Consider the following 21,983-nt stretch of genomic DNA (forward strand, 5'->3'; position numbering starts at 1 on the left):
AATCTATAGGTCGGTACACAGTTGGTTAAAATAAAACATAAATCCTGTTGTTCATTCGTTAGGGAAATGTCTTCAGTCAAGTCCAGTGAGGAGAGTCTGACTTCTCAGGGCCATTGAGATTTATGGACCCTTATCAGCTTCAGTCTACTGTGCTGAATCACAAAAGTCAGTTGATATCTCCTAGGCAAGCTCCACTTTAAGTGGGAAATTTTCCTTGGCAATCCCTCCTCTTTGTCCTTCCTCATCTTGAGATGCCAGATGAGCGCACAAAGGATAGCAAATCATCAGATTATCAGCTTTCCCACCACCATCTTAGGCTTGGGTGCTGTTCTCACAGGATTCCGCTGTGTTTATCCAAGTGGTTTTAGTCTCCTCTTGATGTAGTATACTTGGAATGTACAACAATTAAGGTTATGTTAATAATACACTTGACACACCCTTTGCACTTTCTCGGGTTAATAGCAACCTTAGACCTACTGAACCACTTCTAGGTGTAAGGCCTGAGAGGAGCTCTAAAAGCACCAATGAGTAGTTGTAAAGATAAAAAAACAAAAACAAAAAGAATGCTGAAGTCCGAGCTAGGGAGTTTCAAGAAAGCGTGAGTGGTCAACAGTGTAAAATACTACAGACAAGTACACCAAAATGAGGACAAGAAAGTGTCCACAAAATTTTACCACAAGTGTTGTGACCTCAGTTAGGGCAGTTGAGGAAAGCCAAAGAATGAATAGAATTGAGTAAATAGGGATTGGAAGTGCTCAGTACTCTTTCAAAGAAACTTGGTTTCTTTGGCTGTGATTCACATCAAGTGCTGCCAAGCCCAATCTAGGTTTTCCATTTCTTTTTATTTGTAGGGACAGAAATGTCATTCAGATCATCTTGCTTATTATGTGCCAAGTACCACTTTACAAAACTATCATTTCATTCTGTCCTCTCACGGCAATCCTATTGATGAGAAAAGTGAAAAACTTATGAGAAAAATGGGGCTTCCAGGGGTTTACTTGCTCTAGATTCAATAATTTGACTCGAAAGCCTTCTAACATTGTGTACAATGCCTTGGTGGTTATTTAATTGTCTGGGAGAGCCACTGAAGTACAGAAGAGGTAAAAGGCTGGGGAATGTAGGTGACACCAGTCACTTCTCCGGGGTGAGATAAACTGCTTCAGCTTCCAACATTATCCGTTCATCATCCATCATTCCTGCGTCCCACATCCATCCCTCATCCCTCCACCCGCCCATGCTTGTTTCAAGGAGGCCCAGCGCAAACTACAAAGACTGAGACGCACATGTCGCCAAGGTAACACTCCACTGTTACATACCGAGGTCTTCCCCCGCTTTCCTTGGTACGCAAGCAAACCCAGCCCCTCCAAGTTTAGAGGTTCAGATAAGAGTTTGGGGTAGTTTGGATCCTCGGGCTTCCGTAGGTGCTGGCGCTTCAGCAGCCTCTGGCCCCGCCCCTAGCAACGCATTGGCTTGTTAACAACCTGCCAGCAAGCAGGCTGCCTAGGTACGCCGGTGGGCTGCCTCCGCGGGATGCGTGTGGCGTCGCGGTGGCCGAGTCCACGGCCGGACCCCCGGGACCTTTCGCGGCTCTAGTGGCTCTCAGGCGGCTTTCACTTCTCGGTGGCGGGGCCTCTTGCAGTCTCGCGGCTGCGGGCACAATGTAGGACAGGAGGACACCCCCCCACCCCTCACTCCGCCGCACAGCCATGTCTACAGCGGAGGCTGCGGCGACGGCCCAGGCCCGGGCACCCGGCAGCACGATCAAGTTCAGCAGCCCTCGCCAAATCCCGGTAGTCGGGGTGGTGACGGAGGACGAGGAAGCGCAGGTATGGCCAGGTGTCTGTGCTTTGGGGGGTGTGAAGGCGGGGGCGGGGGTTGAGATCTGTGGGCGGAGATGATGCCTGGGGGCAGCAAGGGAGGAAACAGGGGCCTGAGGGGAAACCAGGGGAGCCCGGGGGACTGTGGTTCCAAGCTCAAAGCTGATCCCTTTGAGAACTGCGCCGCCTGCGAGGGGAGTTGGCTGTCGTCGACCAACCTGTCTGGGGACTCGTGTCTCGAGGTCCTCCCGGAGCGTCCCAGTAAACTGAGTAGGCAAGGTTTGGCGGCTTTTCTTCGAAAAGTGTGACCCCACGAAGGACCTGAGAGGGAGGGAAACATTCTTAGCGAAAACTTGGATTTGATGACCCCTTTGTTTGCACTGGGCTTTTATATGTAGATCACTGTTATCGTGTGATGTTCTTGATATAGGGGTAAATCCTCCCGTGTTTAAATTTGCTGCTACCAAAACCTGCACTGGAGGGGAGGGAAATACTATTAAAATTAGAAATTTAGCAACATTTTTATATGAAATTGGAAGCTGGTTAGAAGTGCGTCGGAGAGAATTGGGATCGAATAGAATTGATTTATTGTGCTTGTATTTGGTTTTTAGTTTACTCTTTGTCTTACAAAACTAGTTCTTTCGAATTTCTGTTGAGAAGTTTCACTTCAGAACCCTGGCTTGGATCTCCACTCGTAGCGAGGGTGTTTAGAAACTCCAAGGCGTTTGTTTCATACTAGGGTTCCATTGCTCTTCCCCAGAGATCCATGATCAAGCCTTAAATTAACGTGAATTCTATGGAGGAAATTTGCCCTACCTCCTCACGCTGATGGTGTGGGGCTACTATGGGAATTCCTGCTGAGGCTTCACAAGTCTCAGGCTGCGTCAGGAACCTTGTCTCCTGCGTCCACATCCTGGAGGCTTGGAGAGTTCCTTAGGAGAGGCTAGTTGACTGGGGACCTCTTCTATGGTGGGAGTAGGGTTGCACTCTCTGAAGATGGCCAGACATTCAACCCACAGAGAAAGAACACTTCTGCATGAGGAGGAGCAGGTGTTAGGGGAATTTACCTAATCGGGTTTGTGGACGTATTCCAATCCAGGTGCAGATGATTTTGAGGAACAACAGCTGTCCCTTCACTCCCAAGGCTGCAAGGGGGCTCAACACTGCTGCTGTTCTCCCAGGCATGGGGCAAAACTGACGAGTAGGTGAATTTGGTATCTGATGGCTGTCATTCTTCCTTTACTTGGTATTAAAAAAAAAGAAGGGATGGGGTCTCAAGGTTATAGGAGGCAGGCAAGAGTGGGTTAAAAAGAAGAAAAAAGGGGAAATACTTTTAACAGGCTGTTGCCAGAATAGTCCACAATGTATCAAATAATGCAGAACAAGTATACCTGTGTATATGTGTGTTTATTTTCTCCCTTCCCTTTCCCTTTCTTTTCCTCTTTCATTACTGCCTCTTCTTACAGGGCCTAGGTTTCTCCTCCGGGAAGAAATCAGTTTGTATTAATTAAAGTTCCTACCCTGTTAATAACTGCTTCTAGGGATATTAACATTTTTTATAGTACTGAAGAAAAAGGCAGTTTCTACCAAAAGAAAGGAAATCGAATAAAGACATCTTAGAGCTGGGAGAAATGGTCTCTAAGCCTTCCTGGGTTTTGTTTGTGGTTGTTTTTACAAATGAGGACCCTAAGGCCACGAGAAGTTAACTGAGAGTTACTCAGTTTCTTTACTGGGAGTGGAGTCTAGTGCTCTTCGCCACTTAAAATGATAACCTTTATACACCTCTGCCTTGGAACTCTAAATGTTTCCAATCTTTTCAAACCTTTCCAGTTTCCTTTCCAAACTGTCACTTCCTAGTGACAGTACAGTATATCCTAGTAGCTTAAAGTGAAAATGTGGAGTCTACCTCAATCCATTAAGCCAGCTTCATCATATGCTTGAGAAATCACAAATTGTTCACCCTTTATCTATTTCCTATTTATTTAAATGTTGTTCCTCTTATTATAAAGAATCAGAAGCCCTTTGGAGCAGTGATTATTCAAAATTTAATGTGCATTTGGAGCACCTGGGGAACTTATTAAACGATATAGATTCTAATTCTGTAGGTCTGGGTGGAGCCCTGGATTCTGCTTTTCTAACAGGTTTTCAGGTGATGCCATTGCTACTGGTTGAAGGACTCCATTTTCCACTCAGAGTAGCAACACTTAGTGTATCATAGCTGCAGTATGGTATGTACAGTGTGACAGTTTCATAGCAGCTAACTCCTGGAAAGCCATAGGAGATGGTTTTACATGGACTCAGATTATAAAACAAAGTAAACAACAACAATAAAAATTCCAACCCTCCCCCTGCCAGGTCAGATGATATGGTACCAAATGGGGCTTTAAAAGAACTACTTGCGGGTTCCCTGGTGGCGCAGTGGTTGAGAGTCCGCCTGCCGATGCAGGGGACACGGGTTTGTGCCCCAGTCTGGGAAGATCCCATATGCCGCGGAGCGGCTGGGCCCGTGAGCCATGGCCGCTGAGCCTGTGCGTCCGGACCCTGTGCTCCGCAACAGGAGAGGCCACAACAGTGAGAGGCCCGCATATAGAAGAAAAACACACACAAAAAAAAAACAAAGGAGGGCAGAGAGGGAAAGAAAGGAGTAAAACAAAATTAAAACTCTGTTTTTTAAAAAAAAAAAAAAGAACTACTTGCTCTCCTTTCCTGTCACCACAATGCCTCAGTCAATTCTGGATTAATGTCACATCCTTTGGGTCTCACCTCTTCCTCGCTTCCCACTCCATTCTCCATAAACACCACTTTACCATCCTCCTTGCTACCTCTGAGTCCCACCTGTTCTTTCTTTCAGGCTTCTGCAGTAGCTCCTTATTGCTTCCCTCGCTTAATATCATCACATTGACCAGATCACTCAACTCTCTAAACCTGTTCCCTTTTCTGTAAAACAAGCCTGTACTAGATGAGTGTTCCCCAAACTTGGGTGACCATCACAGTCATCTGAGGAGCTTTCTTAAAAAAACCTGTACATAGCTGGGTCCTTCCCTAGATTTACTTAATCATAATCCTTTAAGTGATTTTTAGCCTCAGAACCACTGAACTAGATGGTATCTAAGGGGTCTGCCATCCTCAGAGTGCCTCAGGTCCACTTCTTGTCCTGTTTGCGAGGTTTCCCAATGTATAGTCTGTACTTTATCTGTACCATGTACTCTGCTTAGTGCCACCTTCATGAGGGCAGAAACCTTCTCTGTTGTTTTTTTCTGTAGTGTCCCCTATTATCCCCCAGTAGCATCCAGCACAACACCTGGTACACAGGAGGGGATATTAAATATGTATCGAATGAATGCCCTCCCCTCTTTTCTGAATTTAAATCTTACCCTACCTTTAGATCCTACCTCTCCACCATAAAGTAACCCCCAATAGGACATACTTTCCATTCATTTTCACTCTCACAGACCTTCTTCTCATAAATGGGTGTAGTCCTTGGTCTGAGTTTCTCACCTAATTATCAGTTGTTTTATGTTTGTTACTATTTCATGTGTCTTGTTTTGTCTCTCCCTCTCCTTAAGTGTAGAACATATATCTTAATACTTGCGTGTCCCTCCCCTCTCAACTCTGAGTTCAGAGTAGAAATTTAAGTCCTCATTAGTAGCTGATAAAGCCTTCTGTGTTCCAGCCACACTGGCCTCCTAGCATCTCCTCAACCATGCCAGGTATACCCTGCCTAAGGGCCTCTGCACTTGCTATGCCCACTGCCTGGAAGTTTTCCCCTTCTTATCCATGGCTTGTCCCCTTACCTCCTTCAAGACTGCTGAAATTTTACCCACTCTGTGAGTCTTTTGCCGACCACTGCTTAAGCATCCTAGCACTTTCTACTCCCGTTTCTCCAGAGCATTATCTTGCAATACACTGTATAACTTATTGTCTCCCCCAAAGCATATCAATTCTTTATAAAAGCAGGAGATTTTTTGTGTTTATTCAATACCATATCTTCAGTACTTAGAACAATGGCACAATGGAGGCACACAGTAATATTTGTAGAATAAATATGATTGCGATTAGTTTTTCATTTTCACTTGCATAGTATCATGGCTGAGCTTCCTTGCCCAAATTTGCTTTCCCTCTGAGAACCTGCACAATCTGCTAGTTGATGTCATATCCTGCCACTATCTGTAATACTGCCATGGACTGTGTCCTTAAATTGCCTACCCCTGCTTTGGAGTAATTGCTAGAAGTAGCCTCTGTGGTCAGCTGAGAAGTCAGGCAGAGAATGAAGGTGCAAAGAACCAGTGTTTCTGCATCAGACAGCCCTGCTAGCCCATATACTAGCTATGTGACCTTAACAAGTTAGATATCAGGGCCTCAGTTTCAACAACAGGGATAATCTATCTTCATATGGTATATTTGAGGATTAATTAAGGTATAAAGTACCAGACACATTAATGGACCACAATAAATGTTAGATCCTTTCCCTATAACTAAGTATCAAAGGAGCAGGACTTTCCCCCTTTGAAATGTTCCTTGGTAAAGTGGGAAAATAAGTTCATTCTATAACTTGATGTAAGTGGAGGTCTAGTTTTCTTCAAAGCAGTTTATTAAGCTTTGGATCTTAAAAGGTTTTGTTAAATGTTTTTACAATTTCTCCATAAACATCTTATGATGATAATAACAGCAATTATTTTTATTTTTACATCCGTATGTTCTCTTTTCTACACCCTGCCTGTGTGATCTCATTTACCCAGACTGTTCCAATTATTACTTTAAGCCTGTGACTTAGAAATCTCTGCCCCAAATTTAACTCATCTCCAGCCTCAACACAAGCTTCTCCCTCCAGCATCCCTGTCTCAGCAAATGGTGCCAACCACTTATGTAATTCCTCAAGCTACAGTCCTCCTTACCTTTTCCTTCTCTTTCCCACCAAATCAAATCACTCATAAGGTCCTGCTGATTCTGCCTCTTTGATGCTTTTCATTCCATTCATTGTTGTGTATCCCGATTGCCACTGCCTTAGTCAAGGCCTGAAGTCACAGACTGGTCTCCCACCTCCAGTCTAGATCTTTCCAGCTCAGTCTCAGCAGACAGAATTATCTTTTTTATTGTTACATTCCTCTGGTTAAAACCTGTGGAAATCAATGAAGACCACCCTAGTGAGAACGAACAGGGGCTTGCTGTTCGGAGCTTGCTATAGAAAGAGAATCTGCCAGCATTGCTTACATTTAGCAGAGACTCCCAAGACAGGCAGGGGAGCTTTACAGTGAATAAAAGGGAGGCTTCTGTATTGCTCTGGTTGGAGGCTGTTGCCTTGGGGAAGCTGGAAGTGAGCTAGCTAGAAGCAAGGCAACCTGTGTGATTGATTTGGGAAGCATACTTGTCTTTTTCTGGTTGGCCCTGAGAGACAAATTGGGGTAAAAAATAGGGAATCTGACAATCATTGACCAGATACTGACTTTTCTGAGCCAGTTGCTGCAGAAGTTGTGGTTTGACTCCCCAGGTTGGTTGCTACAGAGGTTGTAGGACAGAGTTCTGTTGCTAGATATAGTCTGGCCTTTGTCTGTTTTTATATCCAGTCTCTCAAACCATTCAATAGCTTCTGATGATCATTAGCATAGTATACAAGGCCCTCTGTAAAATGGGGTTAATAATAGTATCTACCTCATAGAATTCAGTTAGTAAATTCATTTAGTGCTTACAGCTGTACCTAGAAATGGACTTTGTCTAATAAGTTTTATCTATCACTATTATTGTTATTATCATCATTATTATTCATGATTTGACCTCTACTTACCTTATCAGCATCATCTGTAGCTACTATCCTCTGAACTATCTTCTCCAACCTACTGAATGTCTCACCAGTCCTGTAAATGCCATGTTTTCTCTCGTCTCCAGGCCTTCACACATGCTACTTCCTTTGCTCCATTTCTCAAACCTTCAGTTCATCTCACAAATCCTACTCAGTCTCACCTCTGCTTGAAGATTACTTCTTCCAGAAGCTGTCCCAGATTCCCATCCCATTCCCATTCCCATCCCTCCTCCCCATACCATTCTGTCCCCATCTATATAGTTCCAGAGCACACCTCTCAGCCAGATTGATAGGTACTTGAAATCAGGGCAATGCGTTCCCCACACCTAGCACAGTTTCTGAAATGTCGAAGCTGCTTATAACTATTTATAGAAGGAGGAAAAGGCTAAGGGAGGGAGGGAGAGAGGGAGAAACCTTAAAAATATAATATGTGCCATGCAAGTAAAACACAGGGTAACATGAAGTAGTAATATAAGATAAAGTTAGAGATAATACAAGATAAATCTATGCTTTAATCTTTATACACTCTTTCTTGGAAAAGTTATACCTGCTCATTTGGGGGAAAAAATTCTGAAAATACATACAGGTATTAAAAAAATTTTTTGCTCTGACATTTCAATATCTTTTACAACCCTCAAAGCCAATATTGCAGAAAATTGGAAAATAAAAACTCACTATATATATTTATTTCTCTGAGAACACAGGAAGAAAAAGGACAACTGAGGTAGTGGCAGATGGCACTGTTAAATCCCAAAACCTTAAAAGGCAAAATTTATCAAAAAACTTTGTAACAGTAAATTTAATAATTTAAACAATTTAATAGTAAGATGTAACAATTTTAATGGTAATCATAATACCAAGGATAAATAAGTATATAGTAAATCCTTTTTTTTTTATACAGCAGGTTCTTATTAGTCATCAATTTTATACACATCAGTGTATACATGTCAATTCCAATCACCCAGTTCAGCACACCACCATCCCCACCCCCCCACGGTTTTCCCCACTTGGTGTCCATACATTTGTTCTCTACATCTGTGTCTCAACTTCTGCCCTGCAAACTGGTTAATCTGTACCATTTTTTTAGGTTCCACATGCATGTGTTAATGTACGATATTTGTTTTTCTCTTTCTGGCTTACTTCACTCTGTATGACAGTCTCTAGATCCATCCACATCTCAACAACTGACTCAACTTCGTTCCTTTTTATGGCTGAGTAATATTCCATTGTATATATGTACCACAACTTCTTTATTCATTCGTCTGTCAATGGGCATTTAGGTTGCTTCCATGTCCTGGCTATTGTAAATAGTGCTGCAATGAACATTGAGGTGTATGTGTCTTTTTGAATTATGGTTTTCTCTGGGTATATGCCCAGTAGTGGGATTGCTGGGTCATATGGTAATTCTATTTTTAGTTTTTTAAGGAACCTCCAACTATTCTCCATAGTGGCTGTATCAATTTACATTCCCACCAACAGTGCAAGAGGGTTCCCTTTTCTCCACACCCTCTCCAGCATTTAATGTTTTTAGATTTTCTGATTATGCCCATTCTAACTGGTGTGAGGTGATACCTCATTGTAGTTTTGATTTGCATCTCTCTAATAATTATTGATGTTGAGCAGCTTTTCATGTGCTTCTTGGCCATCTGTATGTCTTCTTTGGAGAAATGTCTATGTAGGTTTTCTGCCCATTTTTGGATTGGGCTGTTTTTTTTGTTTTGTTTTGTTTTTCGGTACGTGGGCCTCTCACGGTTGTGGCCTCTCCCATTGCGGAGCACAGGCTCCGGTCGCGCAGGCTCAGCGGCCATGGCTCACGGGCCCAGCCACTCCGCAGCATGTGGGATCTTCCTGGACCGGGACATGAACCCATGTCCCCTGCATCGGCAGGCGGACTCTCAACCACTGAGCCACCAGGGAAGCCCTGGGTTGTTGTTTTTTTAATATCGAGCTGCATGAGCTGTTTATATATTTTGGAGATTAATCCTTTGTCCGTTGATTCATTTGCAAATATTTTCTCCCATTCTGAGGGTTGTCCTTTTTTCTTGTTTATGGTTTCCTTTGCTGTGCAAAAGCTTTGAAGTTTCATTAGGTCCCATTTGTTTATTTTTGTTTTTATTTCCATTACTCTAGGAGGTGGATCAAAAAAGATCTTGCTGTGGCTTATCTCAAAGAGTGTTCTTCCTACGTTTTCCTCATAGAGTTTTATAGTGTCCAGTCTTACATTTAGGTCTTGAATCCATTTTAAGTTTATTTTTGTGTATGGTGTTAGGGAGTGTTCTAATTTCATTCTTTTACATGTAGCTGTCCAGTTTATCCAGCACCACTTATTGAACAGACTGTCTTTTCTCCATTGTATATCTTTGCCTCCTTTGTCATAGATTAGTTGACCATAGGTGTGTGGGTTTCTCTCTGGGCTTTCTATCTTGTTCCATTGATCTGTGTTTCTATTTTTGTGCCACTACCATTTTGTCCTGATTACTGTAGCTATCTAGTATAGACTGAAGTCACTGAGTCTGATTCCTCCAGCTCCGTTTTTTCCCCTCAAGATTGCTTTGGCTATTCGGGGTCTTTTGTGTCTCTATACAAATTTTAAGGTTATTTGTTCTAGTTCCGTAAAAAATGCCATTGGTAATTTGATAGGGATTGCATTAAATCTGTAGATTGCTTTGGGGAGTATAGTCATTTTCACAATATTGATTCTTCCAATCCAAGAACATGGTATATCTCTCCATCTGTTGGTATCCTCTTTAACTTCTTTCATCAGTGTCTTACAGCTTTCTGCATACAGGTCTTTTGTCTCCCTAGGTAGGTTATTCCTAGGTATTTTATTCTTTTTGTTGTAATGGTAAATGGGAGTGTTTTCTTAATTTCTCTTTCAGATTTTTCATCATTAGTGTATATGTAAGAGATTTCTGTACATTAATTTTGTATCCTGCAACTTTACCAAATACATTGATTAGCTCTAGTAGTTTTCTGGTGGCATCTTTAGTATTCTCTATGTATAGTATCATGTCATCTGCAAACAGTGAGAGTTTTACTTCTTCTTTGGATTCCTTTTCTTTTTCTTCTCTGATTGCCGTGGCTAGGACTTCCAAAACTTTGTTGAATAATAGTGGTGAGAGTGGACATCCTTGTCTCGCTCCTGATCTTAGAGGAAATGCTTTCAGTTTTTCACCATTGAGAATGATGTTTGCTGTGGATTTGTCGTATATGGCCTTTATCATGTTGAGGTAGGTTCCCTCTATGCCCACTTTCTCGAGAGTTTTTATCATAAATGGGTGTTTAATTTTGTCAAAAGCTTTTTCTGCATCTATTGAGATGATCATACATTTTTTCTCCTTCAGTTTGTTAATATGGTGTATCACATTGATTGGTTTGCGTATATTGAAGAATGCTTGCATCCCTGGGATAAATCCCACTTGATCATGGTGTATGATCCTTTTAATGTGTTGTTGGATTCTGTTTGCTAGTATTTTGTTGAGGATATTTGCATCTATATTCATCAGTGATATTGGTCTGTAATTTTCTTTTTTTGTAGTATCTTTGTCTGGTTTTGGTATCAGGGTGATGGTGGCCTCATAGAATGAGTTTGAGGGTGTTCCTTCCTTTGCAATTTTTTGGAAGAGTTTGAGAAGGATGGGTGTTAGCTCTTCTCCAAATGTTTGGTAGAATTCAGCTGTGAAGCCATCTGGTCCTGGACTTTTGTTTGTTGGAAGATTGTTAATCACAGTTTCAATTGCATTACTTGTGATTGGTCTGTTCATATTTTCTATTTCTTCCTGGTTCAGTCTTGGAAGGTTATACCTTTCTAAGAATTTGTTCATTTCTTCCAGGTTGTCCATTTTATTGGCATAGAGTTGCTTGTAGTAGTCTCTTAGGATGCTTTGTATTTCTGCAGTGTCTGTTGTAACTTCTCCTTTTTCATTTCTAATTTTATTGATTTGAGTCCTCTCCCTCTTTTTCTTGATTAGTCTGGCTAATGGTTTATCAATTTTGTTTATCTTCTCAAAGAACCAGCTTTTAGTTTTATTGATCTTTGCTATTATTTTCTTTGTCTCTGTTTCATTTATTTCTGCTCTGATCTTTATGATTTCTTTCCTTCTGCTAACTTTGGGTTTTGTTTGTTCTTCTTTCTCTAGTTCGTTTAGGTGTAAGGTTAGATTGTTTATTTGAGATTTTTCTTGTTTCTTGAGGTAGGCTTGTATAGCTATAAACTTCCCTCTTAGAACTGCTTTTGCTGCATCCCATAGGTTTTGGATCATCGTGTTTTCATTGTCATTTGTCTCTAGGTATTTTTTGATTTCCTCTTTGATTTCTTCAGTGATCTCTTGATTATTTAGTAACATATTGTTTAGCCTCCATGTGTTTGTGTTTTTTATGTTTTTTTCCCTGTAATTCATTTCTAATTTCATAGCGTTGTGGTCAGAAAAGATGCTTGATATGATTTCAGTTTTCTTAAATTTACTGAGGCTTGATTTGTGACCCAAGATGTGATCTATCCTCTAGTATGTTCCGTGCGCACTTGAGAAGAAAGTGTAATCTGCTGTTTTTGGATGGAGTGTCCTATAAATATCAACTAAATCTATCTGGTCTATTGTGTCATTTAAAGCTTGTGTTTCCTTATTTATTTTCATTTTGGTGATCTGTCCATTCTTGTAAGTGAGGTGTTAAAATCCCCCACTATTATTGTGTTACTGTCTATTTCCTCTTTTACAGCTGTTAACAGTTGCCTTATGTATTGAGATGCTCCTATGTTGGGTGCATATATATTTATAATTGTTATATCTTCTTGGATTGATCCCTTGATCATTATGTAGTGTTCTTCCTTGTCTCTTGTAACCATCTTTATTTTAAAGTCTATTTTATCTGATATGAGTATAGCTACTCCAGCTTTTTTTTGATTTCCATTGGCATGGAATATCTTTTCCCATCCCCTCACTTTCAGTCTGTATGTGTCCCTAGGTCTGAAGTGGCTCTCTTGTAGACAGCATATATATGGGTCTTGTTTTTTTTTTTTTCAGTAGGGTTAATTAATTAATTATTTTTTCACACACACCTTGTATTTTATTTTTACAAGAGATAAATAGACTGACACCAAGCATTGTAAATGGATGACCACAACAAAAGCAACAGTGATTGCAATTACCAAACACAAAACACACTCATACTATGTCATAATATTGACATTCAGTCCAGTAATACTCCACTGTAACAGCTCCTTTACTTTGCAGTGAAAATTGATTTGTATATTTTTTGCCTCTGAGTCCTTGTGGGATTTTTTTTTTATTCAAACATAAAGTCACAAAAATTATAATCATCCTCATCAGTTCACTCAGTCCCATGTAATTTTTTTTTCATCTTTATCTTTTGTTAGCACTTTTATGAGTTCATCAGTTTTCCATTAGAGTTCTGAAAATGCTTATTCATTCAGTTCAGCAGTACAGTCAGTTACCAGAAACCTGTACTTGTCAGTCTTTTCCATGAATTCCTTGAAGATGAAACCCTTTTATAGGAACGTATTTGCAAAAGCATCAGAGTACACCCAGAACTGTCTGTAAATGACAAAAGACTTAAAAATGACCACAGTTAAAGATTTGATGAAAGTTCATAATAATGCAATTGACAAGGAAATTTAGTTATTTCTGAGATATACATTTTAAAGTAATAATTAGAATTATGACTTATAATATTATACCAGAACATATAAGATTTTTTAAAATTTCATGTAATGTCTGAAACATTTATATTAACATATTTCCATGCAAATAACCCAATGAAAGTTTAGTATTAGTTGTTTTGTTTGTTTGTTTTTTTATACTGCAGGTTCTTATTAGTCATCAGTTTTATACACATCAGTGTATACATGTCAATCCCAATCACCCAATTCAGCACACCACCATCCCCACTCCACCGCAGTTTTCCCCCCTTGGTGTCCATACGTCTGTTCTCTACATCTGTGTCTCAACTTCTGCCCTGCAATGGGTCTTGTTTTTGTATCCATCAACAAGCCTGTGTCTTTTGGTTAGGGCATTTAATCCATTCACGTTTAAGATAATTATCAATATGTATGTTCCTATGACCATTTTCTTAATTGTTTTTGGTTTGTTTTTGTAGGTCATTTTCTTTTTTTGTGTTTCCCACTTAGAGAAGTTCCTTTAGCATTTGTTGTAGAGCTGGTTTGGTGATGCTGAATTCTCTTAGCTTTTGCTTTTGCTTTTCTGTAAACCTTTTGATTTCTCCAACGAATCTGAATGAGATCCTTGCCGGGTAGAGTAATCTTGGTTGTAGTTTCTTCCCTTTCATCACTTTAAGTATATCATGCCACTCCCTTGTGGCTTGTACAGTTTCTGCTGAGAAATCAGCTGTTCACCTTATGGGAGTTCTCTTGTATGTTATTTGTCGTTTTTCCCTTGCTACTTTCAATAATTTTTGTCTTTAATTTTTGCCAGTTTGATTACTATGTGTCTCAGCATGTTTCTCCTTGGGTTTATCCTGTATGGGACTCACTGCGCTTCCTAGACTTGGGTGGCTATTTCCTTTCCCATGTTAGGGAAGTTTTTGACTATAATCTCTTCAAATATTTTCTCGGGTCCTTTCTCTCTTCTCCTTCTGGGACCCCTATAATGCGGATGTTGTTGTGTTTAATGTTGTCCCAGAGGTCTCTTAGGCTGTCTTCATTTCTTTCCATTCTTTTTTCTTTATTCTGTTCCAAAGCAGTGAATTCCACCATTCTGTCTTCCAGGTCACTTATCCGTCCTTCTGCCTCAATAGCAATTCTGCTATTGGTTCCTTCTAGTGTAGTTTTCATTTCAGTTATTGTATTGTTCATCTCTGTTTGTTTGTTCTTTAATTCTTCTAGGTCTTTGTTAAACATTTCTTGCATCTTCTCGATCTTTGCCTCCACTCTTTTTCCGAGGTCCTGGATCATCTTCACTATCATTATTCTGAATTCTTTTTCTGGAATGTTGCCTATCTCTACTTCATTTAGTTGTTTTTCTGGGGTTTTATCTTGTTCCTTCATCTGGTACATAGCTCTCAGCCTTTTCATATTGTCTACCTTTCTGTGAATGTGGTTTTTGTTCCGCAGGCTGCAGGATTGTAGTTCTTCTTGCTTCTGCTCTCTGCCCTCTGGTGGATGAGGCTATCTAAGAGGCTTGTGTAAGTTTCCTGATGGGAGGGACTGGTGGTGGGTAGAGCTGACTGTTGCTCTGGTGGGCAGAGCTCAGTAAAACTTTAATCCACTTGACTGTTGATAGGTGGAGCTGGGTTCCCTCCCTGTTCATTGTTTGGCCTGAGGTAACCCAACACTGGAGCCTACCTGGGCTCTTTTGTGGGGCTAATGACAGACTCTGGGAGGGCTCAGGCCAAGGAGTACTTCCCAGAACTTCTGCTGCAAGTGTCCTTGTCCCCACAGTGAGCTACAGCCACCCCCTGCCTCTGCAGGAGACCCTCCGACACTAGCAGGTAGGTCTGGTTCAGTCTCCCCTGGGGTCACTGCTCCTTCCCCTGGGTCCCGATGCGCACAATACTTTGTCTGTGCCCTCCAAGAGTGGAGTCTCTTTTTCCTCCAGTCCTGTTGAAGTCCTGCAGTCAATTCCCACTCGGCTTCAAAGTCTGATTCTCTAGGAATTCCTCCTCCCATTGCCAGACCCCCAGCTTGGGAAGCCTGACGTGGGGGCTCAGAACCTTCACTCCAGTGGGTGGACTTCTGTGGTGTAAGTGTTCTCCAGTCTGCGAGTCACCCACCCAGCAATTATGGGAGTAAATCCTCTTTGATTGTTAATTTTTGAAGTAAAAATCATATTGAGTAAATAAACTCACTCAGATACTTATTCTGCAGACTTAATGTTAGAATGCTTAACTGAAAATTGGTTTTGAAAGAGATTTCTTGAGATCAGAACATGTGAGTTTGTAATTGTAAAAGGAAAGGAAATTCTAGCCCTAAGAGGCAATGGAAAAATGACTGTGTAGAAAGGTGACTATGTAGGAATATGGAATGGTATGTATTATAGATTTAAAAATCAGAATATACAGTAGTGTTAACACTAAGTGAAATTATGTAATGTATTTATACATGTAAACAAAAACAAAAAATAAAATATTAAAATACATATATAAAGCAGAAAATAATAAAAATGTATTTTGATGATAATAAGATTTTTTTCTTTTTGAATATTTTTTATTACATCATCTTTTCAAACAGTTATTTTAAAGTAGAAATAAGTATGAAAGCAGGAGAGATGGGAAGAGGGAAACAAAAGAGACTGGGATAGCTTAACCCTTCTAATAGGAGTGAGCAGTATTGATATAACATTTGAATGAAAGAAAACGCCATGCAGCAAAGCATTAATCCCCAAGATAAATATAGCCAAAACTGCATTTAGAATTTTGACATTTCTATACTATCATAAGTACTTAAACTTTGGATAACACCTTCTATTTCCTTCCCCATTTACCTACAAATAACTTATATATGTTACACCCAGTGTTTGGTGCTGGGGATGCCAGAAAACAAAAGTCTTCCCTCAAAGTAAACTTTGGGATAGGAGATAAGGATGTAAACCATTTTAGAATAAGGTGATGGGAACTGTGATGGATATACATTCAAAGTGCTACAGGAGTACTCAGGAGGGACAGTTGTTGTATCCTTTTTCCTCCCTTGGGGAGGTGACACCTGAACTGTGTATTGAAGGACCTGGGGAGGTTAACTAAGGAGACAGATAGGATTGTAACAACATAATGAAAACAGAGGAGGGGGTGAAAGGCCTTAGTGGAGAGTCATTGAATTATTTAGATGTGTTGTGTTCAGATTTGGGTTTTATTGTTCTGATCAGAGGGTAGAACCTTAAGGGTGCAAGACTAGAGGCGGGGAGAACAAACAGCAGGAAACCTTCAAAACTGAGTGAGAAATGAGAACTGAATAAATCATTAAGATGGAGTGGGCCGGATACTATAAAACTCTTAGAGGAAAACATAGGCAGAACACTCTTTGACATAAATCACAGCAAGATTTTCTCAATCCACTGCCTAGAGTAATGAAAATAAAAAGAACAATAAACAAATAGGACCTAATTAAACTTAAAAGCTTTTGCACAGCAAAGGAAATGATAAACAAAATGAAAAAACAACCCTTAGAATGGGAGAAAATATTTTCAAACAAAGCAACTGACAAGGGATTAATCTCCAAAATATACAAACAACACATGCAGCTCAATATCAAAAAAACAAACAACCCCATCATAAAGTGGGCAGAAGACCTAAATAGACGTTTCTCCAAAGAATACATACAAATGGCCAGAAAACATATGAAAAGATGCTCAACATCAGTAATTATTAGAGAAATGCAAATCAAAACTACAATGAGGTATCGCCTCACACCAGTCAGAATGGCCATCATCAAAAAAATCTACAAACAATAAATGCTGGAGAGGGTGTGGAGAAAAGGGAACCCTCCCACACTGTTGGTAGGAATGTAAATTGGTACAGCCACTATGGAGGTTCCTTAAAAAACTAAAAGGAGAGCTACCATATGACCCAGCAATCCCACTCCTGGGCATATATCTGGAGAAAATCATAATTTGAAAGGATGCATGCACCCCGATGTTCATTGCAGCACTATTTACAATAGCCAGGACATGGAAGCAACCTAAATTTCCATTGAAAGAGGAATGGATAAAGAAGTTGTGGTACATATGTACATACAATGGAATATTACTCAGCCATGAAAGGAATGAAATAATGCCATTTGTAGAGACATGGATGGACCTAGAGATTGTCATACAGGGTGAAGTAAGTCAGAAAGAGAAAGATGAATATCATATAATATCACTTATACTGTATGTGGAATCTAGAAAAATGGTGCAGATGAACTTATTTGCAAAGCAAAAATAGAGTCGCAGATGTAAAAAACAAACTTAAGGTTACCAAAGGGGGGAAGGGGGAGGGTGGGATGAATTGGGAGATTGGGATTGACATATATACATGACTATATATAAAATAAATAACTAATGAGAACCTACTGTATAGCACAGGGAACTCTACTCAGTGCTCTGTGGTGACCTAAATGGGAAGGAAATCTAAAAAAGAGTGGATATATGTACATGTATAACTGATTCACTTTGTTGTACAGCAGAAACTAACACAACATTGTAAAGCAACTATACTCCAATAATAATTAAAAAGAAAAAAGATGGAGTGGGCTCAAGAAATATTTAAGATGTAAACTCTGTAGAACTTGGCAGTTCCTGTTTTCTACTACAGGTGATGTAAGACTGCTGGGAGAGGGGATACCTGGTTCAAGAAGGCGATCGCCTACCTGTAGTTTAGAAGCTAGTCTTATGTATATCTGCGTAGGCAAACTCAGTGTAATGTGTATGCATGAGATATGTAATATGTATGAATAAGATCGTTTTATTTTCCAAAGCATGGAGGTGCTATTATTCCAGATGCTCTCTTGGGCCTTTCAGGACTAAGAAATTTAAAGACATTAAGATTGTAAGATATGAAGGTGGGAGGTAGATGCAAGAGGGAGGAGATATGGGGATATATGTATATGTAATGTATAGCTGATTCACTTTGTTATAAAGCAGCAACTAACACACCATTGTAAAGCAATTATACTCCAATAAAGATGTTAAAATAATAATAATAAAGAAAAATAAAATGAAAAAAAAAGATTGTAAGGTAATACTAGAATTCAAGAGGTTTGGGGGGGTTCACTCCAAAATTTATTTACTCCTATAAGTCTCATCTGCTTTTCATTATCCCTTACTATCTTTTTTCATAAGATATTTTTAAGTTGCTAAGAGATAATGCCATATAAAAATAGTGTGTTTGATGTGATTTCTTGTTTCTCATGACATAGAATACTATGAGTTTTATGTTTTTTAGGGTGTTTTCAAGCCTATGGACCTAAATTGTGTCATCAAACTCCTCGAAGAGACTGGTAAAGTAAGCTTTGAGAGAAAATTTCTCTATTTCACTTAGAAACTGTGATTTCCCTGAAAGGTAACATGTATTCCCCTAAATATGTCTCATTTCTCTCCTTTTGTTGAAAACATTTCAAATAGTATATGTCTCATCTTGAAGAACTATTTAAATTTAGTATGAATATATTTAACCTGGTAGGGAGGCTGGAAAAGAATAGATTTGATTACATGGGATGGACAAATCCATGGTGGATATAAACAGAAGAAATCATAAGAGTAAAGAAAGACTGATCTAGCCTCTGTTCATAGCTTATTACCAAGTAGGATATGGGCACAAGGGTAGAAAAAGTGTATCATGATGTAGTACTTAAAAATTTCCTGATAAGAAATTAGGATATGTACATACTCATATCCAGTCATAAGTAATTTATTTTGAGAGAACTCTTATACAGAATGTAATGGAAATAAAGATACAAGACTCAAAATTGAAGTTTAGGCATTAGGAGAAAGGATAATAAATGCATATGCATACATGTTCATATGACACTCTCCTGATGTTACCCAAGAATTGACTGAATGCCTAAAAAGCCAGTATACACTATAAAATTACTACAGGATGAAGATTGCATACTTTCAGTAAGTGGGAAATGGGCTGACCATGGTATAACAGATCAAAACAATGTCCTGTGATTAGCAGGTGCAAAAATTTAGTCATTGTTTTAACATTTTTTAGTCTCTACATTTTTACATAGAAAGAAGAAAAAAACACATTAAGAATAATGACTTTATAAGAATAATTTATCTTTTGTTGGCTATGATTATTGTGAAAGTTATTTTTAATTGTGAATATATCTGCAGTTTTTAAAAAAGGAAACCCAACTATGTAGAGCTCCTACTAGCTGTTAAATAAGGGTAGACAAAATATGTATGTGTGTGTGTGTATGTATATGTTCATACATATGTCTATATACACAGATACACACACACACACACACACACACACACACACACACACGCCACAGTTTCTCACAAACAAGAAGGTTAAAAGAACAGAAATGGGGGCTTCCCTGGTGGCACAGTGGTTGAGAGTCCGACTGCCGATGCAGGGGACGTGGGTTCGTGCCCTGGTCTGGGAAGATCCCACATGCCGCGGAGCGGCTGGGCCCGTGAGCCATGGCCGCTGAGCCTGTGCGTCTGGAGCCTGCGCTCTGCAACGGGAGAGGCCACAACAGTAAGAGTCGAGGCCCGCGTACCACACACACACAAAAAAGTGATTCAGTCATGAAAATGCATCAGTATACAGAGTTTTGCTTTGCTTTGTTTTGTTTTAATTGGCTGAAGATGTTTAGTTTGAGCCATTACATTGGGTATATTTTAGAGGTTAAAAATACAATTTCTGGAGTCAGATTGTCAAATTTGACTTCTTACATCACCATTTATTAGCTGTGTGATTTGGGTAATTACGTAGTGTTTCAGCTTGAGTTTCATATTCCGAAAAAGAAGGATAATAAAAGTACCTCCTAATAGGGTTATTTTGAAGATTAATGAAATGATATGTATATACCTTGCCTAAATGGTACATGGCATAGAAAAATGCTCAACATACTTCAGTATTATTAATATTATTTCTGGAAACAATTAATGCTTTTATATTAACCTAGTTTTGATTCGCAGTTTCTTATTCAAATATAAATGGTAGTTTATTTTTACCTTCACTGTTTTATGAAACATTTTTAATGCTTACATTATAATATAGTAATTTAAGAATTACTTGATAACATGTCTACTCTCTTTTTACACTAAGGAAAAATTTTAAAATCTCAACAGAATTAATAACACAAAAGAACTAAAATAGATAATTTGTTTTAGGATGATTTAGAAGAAAAACAACTTAAATCTGTCAAGAAAATGGTGCAGTGTTATCAGAATGGACTTGTATCCTTTACTTATATGTGTATGTTTTTTTGGTTATCCTGAAATGGGAGAATTTTTATTAGAAAACGCATTAGCTTCCTATTGTTGCTGTAACAAATTACCAAAAACTTAGTGCCTTAAAACTACATAAATTTTTTGTTTTATAGTTCTGGAGGTCTCACTGGGCTAAAGGCAAGGTGTTGTTGGCAGGGCTGGTTCTTTCTGAAGGCTCTAGGGGAGAATCCATTTCCTTGCCTTTGCCAGCTTCTAGAGGCAGCCTGCATTCCTAGGCTTCCTGGGCCCTTCCTTGAAGTAGCATCACTCTCACCTCTACTTCTGTCATCATATCTCCTTCTCTGACCCTCTCCTGCCTCTCCTTTCCTTATAAGGACTCTGTGATTACATTGGGCCTACTTGTATAACCTCGGATAACTTTCCTATGTCAACGCTTTTAACTTAATCACATCTGAACAGTCCCTTTGCCATGTAAGGAAGGTAACAGTCACAAGTTCTAGGGATTAGGACAGGCCATTATTCTGTTTACCACAGAAAATATCTAACATTTTGTGCTTTTTACAAAATTATATTTTTATCAGAGAATATAAATTTGAAGAAACAGTATAATGCAATATTAACTGTGCAGATAGTGTCAGTTTCTATAGACTCAGAGAGACAGTTTATGCAGTTAGCAGGGCCAAGTCAAAGTCTTGTTTCTACCAATTTACCTGAGTATTTGCACTGTTGATAAGCTTCTTAACTTTTCCACCCTTATAAAATAGGGATAACAGCCCCTCATAAGGTTGCTAGGAAGACTAGATGAGATAATGTATGAGCAACTTCTTGATAATCTGTAAAACATTCTATAAATATGTTATTCTCAATGAAGATACCACCCTGATCAGAATATGTAGAAACCAGTATGTCTCAAAACTATCTGTGATTAAGAACCAGTTTGCTGTTGGGGGTTGTTTCTTTTTTTTTATCCTTTGCATATATATGCTATTGTAAAAATGCAATGAAATTTCACAGGAAATTCACTTTCTGCAGTTATTTTTCCACAGACTGGTAACACACAATTCCAGAACTGGCATGGTCCACCGACCACACTTAACAGTAGTATTGATCTAACTAATCTCTAACAGTTGTCCAGTCTGGTCCCAAGAAGACAGCAGTCTCTAATATTATCTTGTTCCAAGATTTCAAAACGTCTTAAGCCTCCAATTCAGGGAAGTGGTGCCTTATAATTTTATCTCTTTTCTCACCTTATTTTAGCCTTGTTTTATATGGATTTGTTCAGTCAGTTACCTGAGGGCTTGTCGATATCAAGCATTGTTTACTGGTAGCCAAGAAAGTCTACTAGCAAGTGATTTCTTATCTTAACCCAATAACTCAACACCTCCCTTTTTTTTTTCCTTCTTCAGGCTAGAGAGTTGGTGGCAAATGACTGTTTCTGAATGCCTTTAGTAGGCTGGGTTTAGAGGTTATAATCACATAAAGCAAACATAAGTTAGAGAGGGATCATTTCTC

General features: G+C 39.3%; 1 protein-coding gene across 1 annotated transcript in view; it reads left to right on the plus strand.

The window, feature by feature from the left end:
* The first annotated feature begins 1,706 nt into the window (after nucleotides 1–1,706).
* Nucleotides 1,707–21,983, plus strand: part of CFAP69 (cilia and flagella associated protein 69) — a 68,465-nt gene continuing 48,188 nt past the window's right edge. The window contains exons 1-3 of the mRNA XM_060156076.1: nucleotides 1,707–1,826; nucleotides 18,505–18,564; nucleotides 20,412–20,477. Coding sequence (XP_060012059.1) covers nucleotides 1,707–1,826; nucleotides 18,505–18,564; nucleotides 20,412–20,477 — 246 coding nt within the window. The remainder of the gene's footprint in view (nucleotides 1,827–18,504; nucleotides 18,565–20,411; nucleotides 20,478–21,983) is intronic.

The sequence above is a fragment of the Lagenorhynchus albirostris genome, chromosome 8, assembly GCF_949774975.1.
Source record: "Lagenorhynchus albirostris chromosome 8, mLagAlb1.1, whole genome shotgun sequence".
NCBI lineage: Eukaryota > Metazoa > Chordata > Mammalia > Artiodactyla > Delphinidae > Lagenorhynchus > Lagenorhynchus albirostris.